Source organism: Alligator sinensis, unplaced genomic scaffold (genome assembly GCF_000455745.1).
Source record: "Alligator sinensis unplaced genomic scaffold, ASM45574v1 scaffold521_1, whole genome shotgun sequence".
NCBI lineage: Eukaryota > Metazoa > Chordata > Crocodylia > Alligatoridae > Alligator > Alligator sinensis.
In genome coordinates, this window is record NW_005842374.1 from 924,981 (window position 1) to 940,844 (window position 15,864).

At 44.7% G+C, this 15,864-nt stretch overlaps 1 protein-coding gene across 2 annotated transcripts in view; it reads left to right on the forward strand.

Moving 5' to 3' along the window:
* DCX (doublecortin) overlaps positions 1-15,864 on the forward strand; it is a 113,180-nt gene that overhangs the window by 76,393 nt on the left and 20,923 nt on the right. The window contains exons 4-5 of one of the 2 annotated variants that reach the window (XM_006029371.2): positions 9,823-9,925; positions 15,107-15,244. In XM_006029371.2, coding sequence (XP_006029433.1) covers positions 9,823-9,925; positions 15,107-15,244 — 241 coding nt within the window. The remainder of the gene's footprint in view (positions 1-9,822; positions 9,926-15,106; positions 15,245-15,864) is intronic. The other variant, XM_006029372.2, reaches the window with a different exon arrangement.

Below are 15,864 nucleotides of genomic sequence, written 5' to 3' on the forward strand. Positions count from 1 at the left end.
GCTCAGGATTTCCCCAACCACACTTGCCTCTAGATGTCCTTCACTATTGCCCATTTCAAGGATTTCATAGATTTCATAGACATTCGGGCTGGAAGGGACCCCAGAGGATCATCGAGTCCAGCCCCCTGCCCCAGGAGCAGAAAGTCAGCAGGGATCATAGGATCCCAGTAAGATAAGCGTCCAAATGTGTCTTGAAGACGTTCAAAGTGGGTGCTTGAACCACCTCTGGCAGCAGTCTGTTCCAAACCTTGGGGGCTCGGACAATAAAGAAGTTCTTCCTTATGTCCAGCCTGAATCGGTCGTGGCAGAGTTTGTGACTGTTCAATCTTGTCATCCCTTGGGGCGCTCTGGTGAATAGACGTTCCCCCAGATCCTGATGAGCACCCCTGATAAACTTGTAGGTGGTCACCATATCACCCCTGAGCCTGTGCTTTTCTAGGCTGAAGAGTCCCATGGCTCTCAGCCTCTCATCATAAAGTCTGTTTTCCTGACCTCTGATCATGCGCGTGGCTCTCCTCTGCACTCTCTCAAGCTTCTCCACATCCTTTTTGAATTGTGGAGTGCAAAACTGGAGGCAGTACTCCAGCTGCAGCCTCACCAAGGCCGAGTACAGTGGGAGAATGTTGTCTATGGATACATCTATGAATGCAAGCTGGCGTTTTGCTCGCTTTACTAGCTACAGCATCACTTTGAAAGCTCATGTTCATCTTGTGGTCAATCATGACCCCCAAGTCCCTTTCATCTGTAGTGCTAACCAGCATAGCACTGCCAAGTCTATAAGCATGCTGCAGGTTTTTCTTCCCAAGGTGCAGAACCTTGCATTTTTCAGTGTTAAACACCATCAGGTTCTCGTCCGCCCATTTCCTGAGCCTGTTGAGGTCTGTCTGGATCACCCTCCTGTCCTCAGGTGTGGATGCTTTACCCCAGAGTTTGGTGTCATCGGCAAACTTGGCCAGTCCGCTTCTGACACCAGTGTCCACATCATTGATGAAGATGTTAAACAGTATAGGCCCTAGGACAGAGCTTGGAGGGACCCCACTGGTGACAGCGCACCAAGACAATTGGCTTCTGTCAACCACCACCCTCTGGGTCCTACCGTGGAGCCAATTCCCCAGCCAGCGGATCGTGGTGAGGCTGAGGCCGCAGTTAGCCAGTTTTGCCAAGAGGTGATCATGGGATACCAGATTGAAGGGTTTTTTAAAGTCAACATATATGACATCAATCTCTTCCCCCTTGTCCAGGTGATAGGTCACCTGGTCATAAAAGGAAATGAGATTGGTCAAGCAAGACTTACCCGCAACAAACCCATGCTGGCTATGCCTCAGGATATTGCTGTCAGTTAGTCTGTTAAGGATGGCCTCTTTGATAATCTTTTCCAAGACCTTCCCTGGGATAGAGGTCAGGCTGATGGGCCTGTAGTTTGCCAGATCTACTTTCCTCCCTTTCTTGAAGATTGGCACGACATTGGCCTTCTTCCAGTCTTCGGGCACTTCACCAGAGCACCAGGAATTTGAGAGCTCAGAAGGGGTACCTACCACTCACCTCTCCAGCCAGCATGCCTAATCTCTTAAAACAAGGGATTCTCAACTAAGGTGCCGTTTGAGGAAATAAATGAGGTGTAAGGAGCTAAGCAAGTAAGCACAGTTTCAGGCTTGTCCCTATCTGGCCAATCTCCTACCCCCTCTTCTACACCCTTCCACAAGGAGGTAATATATAAATGAGTTTTTGAAATGGGGTGCCACTCAATTCACAAAATGATCTTGATTCCAGTGGGCGTGTCTCAAATTCAGAAAGGTTGGGAATCACTGGTGTAGACACAAGATCCTATTGAGAAGTCTCTGTGGAGTCGGCAATGAATGGAGGTCAGTGCTGCAGAGGTAGCGGGTGTGACGCTTTCGCAACCAAGAAAGGGAATATAGCAAGATAATTGATCCACATTAGCTGTGTCATTATAAAGTCCAAGTGGAGGCTACGGCCGGGGGGGTGTTGCTGCTGGGTCAGTAGACTGCATATGGCAGGTATGGTGTTGACCTCAGTGAACTACACTGAGTCTCCTTTCCACAGGGGAGTAGGCAAATGCACCTTCTGTGCAGACAGCAAAGGAGCATGATTCTTGCTACTAACATGAAATGACCCTTACTGACCCAGTAGCTTTGAGTGCTTTCTTGGCAGACCCAGGTCTTTGGAGAATATAGATTATTATGCACAATGGTATTTGTCATGCAAAAACCCCTTTTTATTAGAACAAGGGAACTTGCTCATCTAGGCCAGCCATAACACTGAATTCTGAATGCAATTCTTTTTATATCACCCTTCCTCCATTAGAAGTATGCACTGCTTCCAAAATTTAGATTAAAATTAAAAAAGAAAAACCTAAAACCAATAATGAAATTTGTATGACATCCAGTAGAAATAATTGCTTTGTGATAAATAAACATTTTCCCACATCCCAAATAAAGGAGCACTGAGAACTGGAGAGTGAAAGGGACTTCATTAAGCTCGGAGAAATATGAAGAGTAAACACTTCTCTGCAGTATGGTGTTTAAATCAATAATGTCCCTTTAATCTTGAATTTCAAATGAACCATTGTGTGCACTGTCTTCCTTTAGCCACACACACGCACACTTCAGAAAGCAATGCTATTTTTCTGTCTACTGTAGATTTTTGTTGTGGATTCTGATGAATAGAAAATCAGTGCCATTGAATGTTAATGATAAAATCTTACAGTCCCTCTGGCTTTTGATAACATTGTTCCTGTATCATGAGAATGGTATCATGATTTCAGTATCAATATTTTTCAACTGGCAGCTTGGTACTAGTGCTCACTAGCTGTTATCAGTGTTTGGCGCTATTCCTTAATACATTCATAGCTAACAGCAAAATGCAGCATTTAGAACAAATTAGTGATTTCCGAGATATCTGTTGGTATAAATTTTTGTTGACATGTGCTTTCTCTTGGGGTTTCCATGGTGTTCTAGACTAATTATTAAATGTAATTAGGCTGACTGGAATAAACCAAAATGGAAAGCAAACTTTTAAAATGATTCAGGCTGATTCATATACAAGTAAGGGACATGAAATATTTATTAGTTTCATCAACAAGCTGAGATAAACAGGACACCATAAAAAAAAGAAAAAATAAGATCTACCGTGTGACTTTAGAATTAAATGCAGAAATAAAAATAGCAAAGCTGGGTAAGGTGCCAATCACGTCAGTTATGGACAGGTCTGCATAGGAATGGGTCTGTATCATCCAGCACAAAATAAGATTGAATTTCTTCTGGAACAACCAGGTTTGCAGGACACAGCCTTGTTTGCCAAGTGATCTCTTCTGACTTTCTGTGTCTGGAGGCTTTGCACACTGATGTCTTCTCATTGTGTTCTTCCTCCATTAGGCTTCAGTGGAGCAGCTGGCCACAGTCTGGTCTTGAAGCTGGAAGATCAAGCACTTAGAACATCTGCGCATTTCAAAAGTGGCACATTACTCCAACAATTTTATCTTGATAGTATTGAACATCTGGTATATTCAGAACACTCAGTCGCAACAAAACCTAGGCTAAGATTGATATTTGATCATTGAAAAAGAAATGGGAAATATGACACATTGCTGGTAAATACACAAGACAGCTGAATTAAAAATGGCCCGGCAGTTATCTTGGGCAATCTCATCATCTTATGAAGTCTGAATCTTGTGAGCTGAGTGTGGCATTATGATAGACTTTTTGTAGATTATTTCCTATGGGCTTTAAAAAAAAACAATATGGGGGAAGGGCTGGGAAATCTGTGTACTATGGGCTTAGTCAGTGGATCATTAAGTCCTGTTCTGCATATTCCCTTCATACCTTGGTATCTGTCTATCCATCCTTCCTCCTATTGATCATATTATCACACCTTTATAAAGAATCTATAATAGCGAATTACTGTAAAAAAAACAAACCCAAAAGTACAACGCAAGCTGACTTAGCAAGGGAGGGGCTGCAGGGGACAGAGTTCTCTATCTTGCTTAGACATAATCAAGGTCTCTAAATTCATGTATATTGTTAGTTTTCTATTATACTTAGTGTTGAATATTGGGATGTTATGATGAAGGAGGAAGGTTGTAAGGCATTCAGTAGCAAAACCATATGCCTTGCAGCATAGTCTTGAGACAGTAGAGACTCATCTGGGCTGCCCTTCATCTCAGACCTTATAAATTCCTTGAGTGAACTAACACACCCTGAATTGGCTCTGCACAGTGCATCTGTGTTGGTTTGCTGCTAGGACCTGAAGGATATTTTCTATTACATATGCATAGTGCCTCCCATAAGATGGTGATATCTGCCTAAAATCAAACCCAGTTATTTTCAAACCAAGCCAAAGTGCCCATCCTCATCAAGGTCTGTGCTGAGCCAAGCCGTACCTTTCAAATACCATCTTTTTTTTTTCTTAGCATTTGTCTTAGAAGAGTGTGTTCACCATTTTTAGCCTCAGTTGAATCAAACAAAAGAAATTGCACACAAAAAAATTCTAAGCAAATTTTACTTTAGATCAAAACTATTGATAATTTCTGCCCCAAAGTTCAGTGCTTTGGAAATGCAGGTGTATGTGAAAGCAGAAGCTTATAATAGTAACAGTTTCACAACAGTAACTGTAGCAGGTACTATCAGGCTCCTGCTTCTATTATATACTGTCATAACCAGGGCAAAATACTGAACCTTATTACAATAGCCAAAACCCTTTATTATATTTGATTCATTAGAGCTTGGAGTTAACTTTTTCACAATCCAGTTCAAGCAGATCTGTAGATATGGAAACAAACTATTCAGTTCTCTCTACATCTGTTTATCTTATTATGTCCAAACTACTGCGGAGCCCCATTAAATGTACACACCAACCACAAAGACATCATCATCTAACCACCACCAGGCCAAAGCAGTGGCCATCACCTGCCCATCTAAAGCCTTCTTATAAAAGCCACTGAAGACATGAATGAGAATTGGTTGGATAATGTTGCTGAAAAATGGAAATAGAGGTATCTTCATGACTCACCCACTTTCTGGGAGGCTGCTGATTGCTACTTCAGGCTGACCAATTGAGGAATACTCCAGACTACTGTGCTGGAGCAATCCTCAATTGGGATAGTTGTTCCTTCCCTGCTTATGCACTCCTTACCCATGGCGAGCAAGTTCAGATTAGTTTAGTCAGAGCATCCGTTCAATAACTTTCCAGTGTGAAAGAAAAGCAGTGAGAGCAGAGATGCCTTTGTGTCTCTTAAAGGGCCCCTGATCCTTTTGACTGTCTTTCTACATTCTCCAGGGTTTGTGGGGGAAGGGGCGGACACTTTAATTAAAGCAGCTCTCAGAAGCCAGTCTAATTAAAGCACCCTCAGCTTCTCCTAAATTCAGTGTCCCGTGTATCAAAATGGCAGCGGGGGCACTTTAACTAAAGCTCACTTTCTAGTGCTACCATTTTGGAGCACAGGTACACTGAATACACATGATGCCGAGGCTGCTGGAGCATACTAATTAACACACTCTAGCAGACTTGATTAATTGAGTCTGCTCCAACGCGTTCTAATTAGAACGCGTCAGAGCAGGCATTGGATGCCTGTATAGGTGCCCCTAATGATCAAGTCCATCCTTGGCACGCTTACCCCACTATTTCTCTGCAGTTGTGATAGGATCTCTCAAAACTACCCAACCAACATTTTCTTCTCCAGAACAAATGCAGTATTATTTAGCACATCATCTGCATTTTCCAAGCATTGTATAAAGGTATAAGAGTGTGCCTCAGAGTAGAAGCTGTTGACATGCTGCTAGGTCAGGCAAACAGATCGCAATAGCAGGCCTGAGTGTGCGACTCTCTCCGAAACACACCCATGGACATATCCTACTGGTTGTTGCAAAATGATGACTCAGATTAATTGCAGTTTCTAAGAAATCACACAAGAGCATTACCATGAGTCACTGTGTAATTACCATTGGAGTCGCCATGAGTGTAGTTATCTTGCTGTTACTGGGTAATCACATCCGTTATTTCACTGTCATTGTGTACTTATGTTGTCACAACTGTAGGTACAGTGGTGATGGCAGAAGAGAGCACCCTTCCTGAAGAACATTACTGCTACTTATTCATACTTCAGGTAGCATCAGGAAATAGATTGGGGTTGGGCTGCACCCTACTAGGTGCTGCACAGCATACAGGGAAGCATAGCTGGTGTCTTGAAGAGGTTGAAGAACAAGCCATAACCTCTGTATGTCTCCAAAAAGAGACAGGAATGTGGGTGAGGAATAGTGAAGCAAATGCTGATGAGATCACCTGATTATAAACTAGCTATGCCCATATCATGACTGTTACGTAGAAGGGACGAGGTTATTACCAGGTGGCAAGGTGGCAAGGACCTTGGTATTTCCACCTAGAGCAGGATTGAGTAGTCTTTCAGAGTCACAGAACTTTTCTGATGTTCCTACTGCCATGAATGGAGCCATCCATATCTTTAGGATCTTCTGTGAAATTGCTGGGCTTGTGTTATGAGCACATAACTCAGGGATAATATGGTGACACCCATTGACTTTTTCACTTTAGTTAGAAACTGTCCATTCCTTCATTGCATCCAAAGCCAAAGTGTGGATGATGTGGGTGGGTGCCCTTAGAGTGAAGAGACTGAGTGTACAGATAGCTTCCCCTCCCACTATCTCCAGCACAGAAGCCAGTAACAGTTGCATTTCCCATGCTCTACCAAGCACAGGCTCTTCTTGATAATGCCTGCTGCTACACAAGCCACCCATACAGGGAAGACAGAAGGGAGAACCAGGCCCACAGTGCTGGTCAGCTGTGGAGATGACCACATGCTTTATCTCTTACAGGGAAGCACAGTGAGCATCCTTCTCCTACGGGAGAGCTTGAGGAATCAGCATCCCTTAGTGAGGCAAAATGCTTCCCTCGGTCCCACTGTAACAGGTCCCACTGCAACACTATTGGAGGCTCCAGGAGGGAAAACCTACACCAGGACTAGGTCCATAAAGACCATCTTATTTAGCTAGTAGGGAAGAAGGCAGTCTATGGCAGGGACTGGCAACCCCTGGCACATGAGGCCATTTCCCTCGGCATGCCACAGCCAACCTGGACTCAGTTTCTGCCAGCCACTGCCCAGAGCCTGGGCCAGGTTAAGCCAGGAGGCTGCAAACAGCTGCATGGGGCTCTGCAGCCCTGGCACCAGTTCTGTGGCTGCGGCAGCTGTGTGTTGCCCTCTAGGCACATGGCCGGAAAGGGACCTGGGGCCACACAACTCTGGCTCCTTCCCCCACTGTCCACCCAGAGGCACATGTGCAGCTGCCGCCACCACGGAGCCAGTGCCGGGGCTGCGGAGCACAGCACAGCTGTTTTCTGCCTTTCAGCGGCCTGCTATAGCTGCCCAGAGCCTGGGATGGCTGCAAACAGCTGCACTGGGCTCTGGAGCCCCAGCACTGGCTCCATGGCGGTGGTGGGTGTACATGCAGCTCACAGTGCATGGCAGGGAAGGGGCTGGGGCAGCGCAACCCTGGCTCCTTCCCCACCACCTGTCTGGAGGCATGCATGCAGCCACCACCAGAAATGAGGATCGGGACCCTTGTGGCTCCCCTATCTCTGGCGTGCTAAGTTGAGGCACGGGTAGAGGTTGAGGTGATTTTGGCACTCTGGCCAAAAATGTTTACGACCCCTGGTCTATGGTCATTTTATACCATCATATTTTATCTCCCCTGGGTCAAGTCAATCTTTTACCTCCTGTGATATAGGAAAGGAGGTCAAAGACTGGGCAGCAGCCAATCTAATTCACCTTCCTGCCCATGTAGCGCATAGTCCATCCTGAAACTAGACATGCCCCCAAGACATTGTTCCCAGAACCTCCCCACTTGGCCAGTGACATCCTTTTTGGAGCATTGGGTTTGCTCATTTTTCTTGGCTCCTGCACTTTTTCTTGTACTAATTTGGTAGCCAACCATTACAGCAGATCTTGACTTTCTGCACAGCTTATGTAACATCACTTTAGGCATCACAAAAATACTGGTGGGACTCTCACTTACCTGCCAATCAGAATAATCAAGGGTTATTTCTGTGCTACTCTGCTTCATGCTCTCCTCCTCACAGGGCATTTTGGTGGGAATGGAGCAGAACAGCGAGGGTGTTGCCTGCCCTGGAGTCTAACATTTCCCGAATTTCGGGGTGCTTGTACACATGCTGAGAGACTGCTCTGACATGCTGTAATTACTGTGTCAGAGCAGACTCAATTAATCGAGTCTGCTGGAGTGTGGTAATTACTGTGCTCCAGCAGACTCCAGCATCTCATGGATCATCATCCCTGCACTTCAACATGGCAGCAGAGGCGTCTGAACTAAAGCTTGTCGAATGAGCTTTAGTTCAAGTGCCTGCACCACCACTTCGAAGTGTGTGGATGCTGGAGTCTTGGAGCCACTCTAATTAAAGCTCTCTAATTCAAGTGCCCCCCACCCCCAGAGTAGGTACAAAAGTGCGCCCAGATGCCGGCGTCCTTGATGGAGTGTATTTGTGACCCTGCAGCCCCTGCAGGCCGTGCATTGCTTCCATTCCATCCTGGCTCCATAGGGCTCCAACAAAGCAAAGCAAGAGTCTGGAGCACAGTAGGCTGCAAGATGCTTATTTCCACCCATTTAGGAAAGTGAAATAGAGAGAGGAACTATTCAAAGTTATAATAAACCAGACTCTCCCTGCTGTCCATCTCAGACATTCCTGTCTGTCTCGTCCTCCTCAATGCCAGCAGACTCTTGAGCACAATCGGAGATAAGTAGGGAGTGTATTCAGCCATCCGAGACCCTTTTGCACTTATCTGTGGATGGGTTGCAGCACAGAACTCCCAGACTCCTTTGCATCCCACATCCTTTCATTACTGCCTGCCTGTCGCATGCTGCCCATCTTTCCCCTGTAAGGTCTAGCTTTTCCTCTCCCTAGTGAATGAGGTGTTATGGAAAGATTAAGTCACAAGGAGGAACAGTATTTTCTCAGATACACCCTGTCCTGGAGCAGATTCGCTGCTCTCATTCAGACTGTACTGGATGCTGATACTCGGTGCAGGTGAGAGTCTAAATAGCATTCCCTTCCCTTGTGTGACCTACACCTCTGTGCCCCATTCCCCTTGCCTAGGGGATGCCTGGCTCCTTGAAGGAGGGTGCAGCTAACTTGTGCCGTCTCCTACTTACTTGCTACCCTTCACAATGGCCAGAATGTACTATCTGCATGCTTGGGAGCTCTGAGGCACATCCTGTGATGCCTCTGGGCCAGTGCCTGGCTAATTTATCCTCTTGTTCTGGCTGTGCCTCTATGTCCCACTTAAGCTCTCAGCATTCACAACCATTTTCCAACCTCATGGCCACAATTTCCCATGTTTACTGTGGCATTCCACGATCTGTGCTCTGCTGGGTAGCACCTTACCCTTCATGCGCTCTTTTGGTTCTTGGAAGGCACTCCCGGAGGCATGAGTAATGATATCACATTCTGGCCCATGACCTTTAAGGGCCACATCTGCACTTTACAAGTAGCCTAACAGCATCTGTATCATGATGATGAGGAATCTAGCCTGTCAGCACTTGCATAGATCAGAAAGGTCGCACATCACTGTACTTTGCAACATGGTTCTTATTTGCCTCTTTTTTTTTTTTCCCAAATTGTTCTTTTGTGCTCGATCTGCCTGGAGTACTCAGTGTGCTGTGCAATTTCAAAGCAGCACAGACATCGAGGAGCGAAAGGGTAGCCTTGTGTGTAAATTAAAACTGCACCATATCGGAATGATGCCAATTAAAAATAAAATGAATGACTCTGCTCTCTCCGTAGGTGACCTGTCTCCATGATTTCTTTGGGGATGATGATGTGTTTATTGCCTGTGGTCCAGAAAAATTCCGCTATGCGCAGGATGATTTTTCTCTGGATGAAAGCGGTAATGTTCAACATGTTCTTCATTCTGTGTTTTACCTTTGATTCCCATCAAGTTGCATATATTGGAGAAAGGCCCACAAGTATTATATGTACAGGCAGTCCTCGACTTGCAGCGTTTCAAGTACGTTTTGCACTTACAACATTTATAAATTGACACCCTTTTTCAGCTTTCTGGCATCAGTTTTGACCTTACAATGCTTGATCCGATGCCACACCATGCCAGAGAACAAGTTCACTGCATTGCCTATCTCCCTGGAGAACATCTGTCCAAACTTTGTTGGGCAGTTTCTTTAAGAAAGCAGACGAGACTCCAGAAAAACCTGCAGCCAAGACTGCTGAGAAGAATCCAGTCAAGAACCTTTCAAAAAAGCCAGCAAAGTCACCTCAAGGAAGTCCTTCCAAATCAATATGATTGCTATTTACAATATAAATACATGAATGTAGCTATATTACTCATCTATAATTGATCGAGTACAAAATTCTGGGTTATTTTTGGTGAAAATAGGGTATCGGGCCTTGGTTCAGGAACCAATCCCCCATTTATAACATTGTTTCCTATGGGAAAATCGGTTCCGAGTTGCAATGTTTTGACTTAAGACACGGTTTTCAGGAACCAAGTGTGTCATAAGTCTGAGGACTGCCTGTATGTAAGTATGTATGTTAAAAAAAAAAAAAGATTTAGCATGTGTAATTCAAGTTCCTTCTGGTTTATTGAACAGTCAGTGAATATTGTAATCTGATGAATGCTGACTTATTTGCCACAAGGCAGAATAGGTATACTACTCATTACACATGCCAACATTTTATACTAATTGACAAGCAACAAAATCTGTTAGCCAGTATCCTCACTGTTGTGTCCATATGGCTCATTTTACTCTATCCCTGAGTAATAAGCATGAAAATTGACACCCAGTAATCATCACTCTTGTACTTGAAATAGGTAGTGTGTCTATAAAATGGGAGCAAGGAGAGTTTTCGGAGGAAATTCCATCCTCCACTGTTTGCTCGTATGGGTTGAAGAAAAAGCCTAAGAATTGAAACCCAGTGGGGAAAAAAATAGATGATGTCATCCCTTTTTTGGGTGACATCACCACTGTGCGTCTCCAGTCCAACCACAGCAATGCATTTATAGGCCTTGCATGTCTTTATGATAAATGACAGCCTGAAATCTCTACTAGCAAGGAACATAGATAGCTTAATTGTAGAGATTCACTAGAAGTTTGGTAGGTGCCAGCAGTTATCTAGTGACTGTAGGCATCTAGGGTTTATTTGTGTGCTGGTGTCCGTTTACGGTGGCAGAAAATGTGGTTCCTAAACTTGCAGTTCCCTGCTTCCTCAAATGCACTTAACTCTCCTGTGTCCATCAGTTATGTACTCTTCTATGCCACCAACCCAATGCAGTGCAAAAATCCAAACCATACTTTGTGTTTGATAACAGTGACAGTGTAAAGGAGCTCTGACCTCCCCATCTGGAGCCAGATTTTACTTGGCTCTTGCATTTTTGACCTGCATGACTCTGTTTAAATGCTGTGGTGGTCTTGGTGTCTCAAAAACAGTTTCCAAAATTACACTGCAGCTTTGCAGAGCAAAAAAGAATCCCTTGTTCAGCTTCAATGTGTCTCTAATCTGAACTTTGTTTATATTTTAATATCATGCAGTTCAAGCTCTGGGGGAGTTTCCATACTGTAAAACAGTTTGGATGAAATCCTAGCAGAGCAGCTTAACAGGAAGCCTAGATTTGTGTGTCCACGCCCATGGATGCTGCACATTTTTCCAGCTTGGCTGTCTTTTAACAAAAATAACCCTGGCCTGGCTTCCAGAGGCTGTGAGCACTCGCCGCTGCCATTAATATTAATAGCAAGGGCTGCAGATGCTCAGCACCTCTCCCAAAGAGATGAAGGTCCATTTGCTGTCTGCATCTGCCCGCTCTTCAGCATCCTATTTCTGCGTTGCACATTGCACAACACAGGGACTGGGGTTGTGGGGGAGGATCTTTGTGTTTCCTGAGGTCTTGCAAATGAATGTCACTTATTCAAATCTCTCCTGTCACGGGCACTTCTGCCTGCCCATTCGGAAGACATGTGCTCAGATTGCTGGCTGTTAGGTCCTCTCTGATGGGAGAGTAGGAGACAAGATGAGAAATAGCACAAGAAATGTTTTTGTCATGTTTTTCCTCCTGAATTCTCCTCAGAAGTTCATTCTTGTGTTTCCTGTTGCTGAGCTCTTGCGCTCTTCCAGGATTAGTTTTCCCTGTCTCTTCTATCCCCTCTGATCTTGGCAGCATCACCTTAGGCCACAAGAGGCACTTTCAGAGCCAGCTTATTAAAAACTCTGGAAATCCTGGCTGCATTGAGATCAATAGGAGTTTTGCCACTGACTTCAACGGGGTCAGGAGTTTACTCGCTGTTTCTGGGTGTCTCTGTCTAGGTACACACAATGGTCAAAATTCACCAGGGGTAGAACTGGGCGAAATGTATTGGAAGCATCTTTCTTTTTTGCCCAGAAAAATCAGTTTTGAGCCAACAAAACATTTGACAAAACCATGGAGCTCTTTTCAGTAAAACATTCTGAAAACGGCAAAATAAAACATTGACCAGTTTTTCAATGAAACGTTTTGAGCTTTTAATTTGGAATAATGCTTCGTTTAGAAATTTGCCTCACTTTTATTAACCGTTGTTTTAAGAAGTTAGAGGAAGCACAGAATTCCTTTTTTGATTCAAAAGAAAAAAATTACTTTTCCTCTTTTGTAGTTTAGTCTCTGAACAGAAAAATCAGTTACTTATGCAGCTCTGACCCACGATTTGCGCATGGTGTCATAGGAGGGACCACATTATTTCCTTTACCAATCAGGGAGTAACTAGGAATAATGGGTGCAAAGTAGTGGAGAGTAGATTTAGGTTAGACATTAGGAAGAAATTTTTTACAATAAGGGTGGCCAGAGTCTGGAAAGGGCTTCCAAGAGAGGTGGTACTGTCACCTAACTTGGAGGTCTTCAAGAGGAGGCTTGACAATCACTTGGCTGGGGTCGTCTGACCTCGGTCCTCTTTCCTGCCAGGGGCAGGGGGTCGGACATGATGATCCGTTGGGTCCCTTCCGACTCTATAATCTATGAATCATAGGGAAATGCTGTTATCTTTTAATGGCAGGCCCTTGCGTACTTCCCTTTCCTTGGGCATGTCCAACTACCATGCCTAGCAGCACCCTGATGAAGCACACTCTCCTCTTCTGTGCACACTTGAAATATTGTAGCCGTCTTAGTGCAGTGAGCACTAATTAGATCATTGCGAAACTGAGGTAATGAGCCCAGGTGCAGTGCTCTGCAAACCTAATTCTACTGCTACCACTCTGGCATGCACCACGCACCAGGTGGTTCAGTAGGGTGGAGCACAGCACTGCCCAGCATGGTGCATCCATGGGATGAAAAAGGATGCATACATCAGATAAGCCCAGAGTATCGGCCCTCACCCAACACATCCATCAAAGCATCCATAAAATACTTCATTCTTTAGCAAACATGACACTTTTCCTGAGTCTGATGTACAGCGTTCACTATTTTATCCATTGTTTGGCACTGCACAGCAAAGGGAGTTGTCTCCTTTCTCATTCTAATTAGCCCCATGCATTTTCCCTAGAGCACAGGGCAGTGGAAGAATGGAATAATTTTCTTTTGTTCTCATACTCCGTGACCCAATAGCAAACTCTTTAGCACAGTCTGGAACAAAAAAGAATGAAGCTGGCAGCCTCATTTCAAGCCAGGGGAAAAAAACTTTGAACAGTTACAATGAGAGAGAGAGAGAGCGTGTACTTGTTTTCAATTGACCAATCATTTGCCTTGCTTCATTTTCCCTTAGGGGATCCAGTCCAGGGAGCGTCAGATCAAAACGCATGCTAGCTGAGCTGAACTTTTCCCTGGAAAGACAAACTGTAAAAGGGAGCTGTACAGCCCCTGTAATCACCATAAGGTGGATCTAATCGGTATAGAAGAGAGGGAAACCCCCTTCTTATTGTTCTTCCGCCAAAATGGGTTAAATTCATACCTTCAAAAATGAGGAAAGTAACCTCCTTCCAGTAATCTCTCCATTCAAGGACCCCATATATTCAAGATTTGGGATGCTGGAACTTATAACTCAGTGGACCTTGCAGCATTCCTACTTCTTTCAGCAGCTTCAATTGAGTCTGCTTCATTTTCTCCTGTCCTCAGTGTGTGTGTGTGTGTGTGTGTGTGTGTGTGTGTGTGTGTGTGTATACACACATATATACACACAATTTTTAAGGAAATCATTGGGCTGTAATCACCTTGTCTGCCTAAGAGCATCAGTCGAAGAGATACAGCGCTCAGCAAGGAACAAGTGCACAGGAGACAAGACGTGTTTTTGTAAGACTCTTCTTCCTTGCACATGGTGCAACTCCCAGCAGACTGTGGCTTGGAGACATCGCTGAAAGTGGGTTTGTTCAGGCTGGGGGAAACGTTCCTTGGTGCAGATGGCCCAGGCCCTACTTAAAGTATTTAATGCAAAGCTATAAGTGGGACTTAAGTAGTGCAGGGAGCCTTGTGCCAGCTTTCCACACCTCAGTGCATTTCAGCCATTGTCCTTACTGCACACGTCCTCATTAGCATGGGCTGCACTGTATCACCCTTTCCCCTTGTCTCAGCTGGGCAAGAGGTGGATTAACTGGTCTTTATTCTAATTTTTCCCTGGTGTACATTGACCATTGTCATTATGCCATGGAGATTAATGTGTTGATTATTTAATGGGCTGTATTCATTACCTGCTAGAGACCCGTAAAACCAAGGCTCTGGGTTTCCACTGGCAGTAAATCCACCTGGAGTATTACTGTAGAAGTGCAAATCCCTTGCAGGCCACAGTAACAGGGCAAGAGACTGATCCTGACACGCACCAATTCAGTGCCTCTCTTAAGTGAACTCAGTTGAATTTTAATGCTGGCGGGAATCTCCACTCTGGTGCCCTGCGCCCCACATGGAAGTACCAACTGCCCAGAAGCAGAAGACTCTGGACAGGACTTTGAGACTATATAGCACTATGTTATCTCTGAGTGTTTTAGTTCTTTAGTTAAATCATGCTGTAGATACCTGAGTCTTGAGGTGTTTCCCATCGGTTAAACCCACCGCATATAGAAGGCCATTAAGACAACTAACTCTGATTGTCATTTGCTTTACTAGAGTGCCGAGTAATGAAAGGGAGCCCTTCAACTGCTGCAGGCAGCAAGTCATCCCCAACACCACAGAAGAGCTCAGCAAAGAGCCCTGCCCCTATGCGCCGGAGCAAGTCTCCAGCCGATTCAGGTAACCAACAGGATGGTGAGTGATTGTTTTCTGGTGAGTGAATATTGACTCTGTCCAGAGGGAGCAGAAAATGCCATGCATCTTTGGAGACAGCAGCTTTGTGCATTTCCCTGTGTGCCAGGCATTTCTGATAAGCATTTCTTTGCTTACAGTGGTGACGCTTTTATTTATTTGAATTATGAAGATCGCAACAGAACCAAAGGCCCTGTTGTATAAACTCTTGGAGGGGATATTGTCTATTCCAAAGCTTACAGGCTGAAATAGATAAAGCAAACTATCCCAGAGAGTTCTGAGATGCACCAGGCAAGTTATTCCCGGTAGAGATAAGGGAACCAGTACAAGTCCCGGGTTAGACCTTATCTGCATATAGATAGATACAGTTCTAGCCATGCACGTGCAAAAACGCTGAACCCAAATTGGAACAGGTGCAGAGTGAGCTACCAGGATCATGAGGAGATGGAGAGCCTAGTCAACAAGAGGAGACTGGGAAAAGTCTGGATGGGTATGGGATTGCTTTCTATACATACATCAAAACAGTAAGTGTCAGGAGGGAGAATAACTATTTATGCTAAGATACCATATTGTTGGTACAAAAATAAATGGGCTGATAATGGCCCTGAATAATTTTAAGCAGT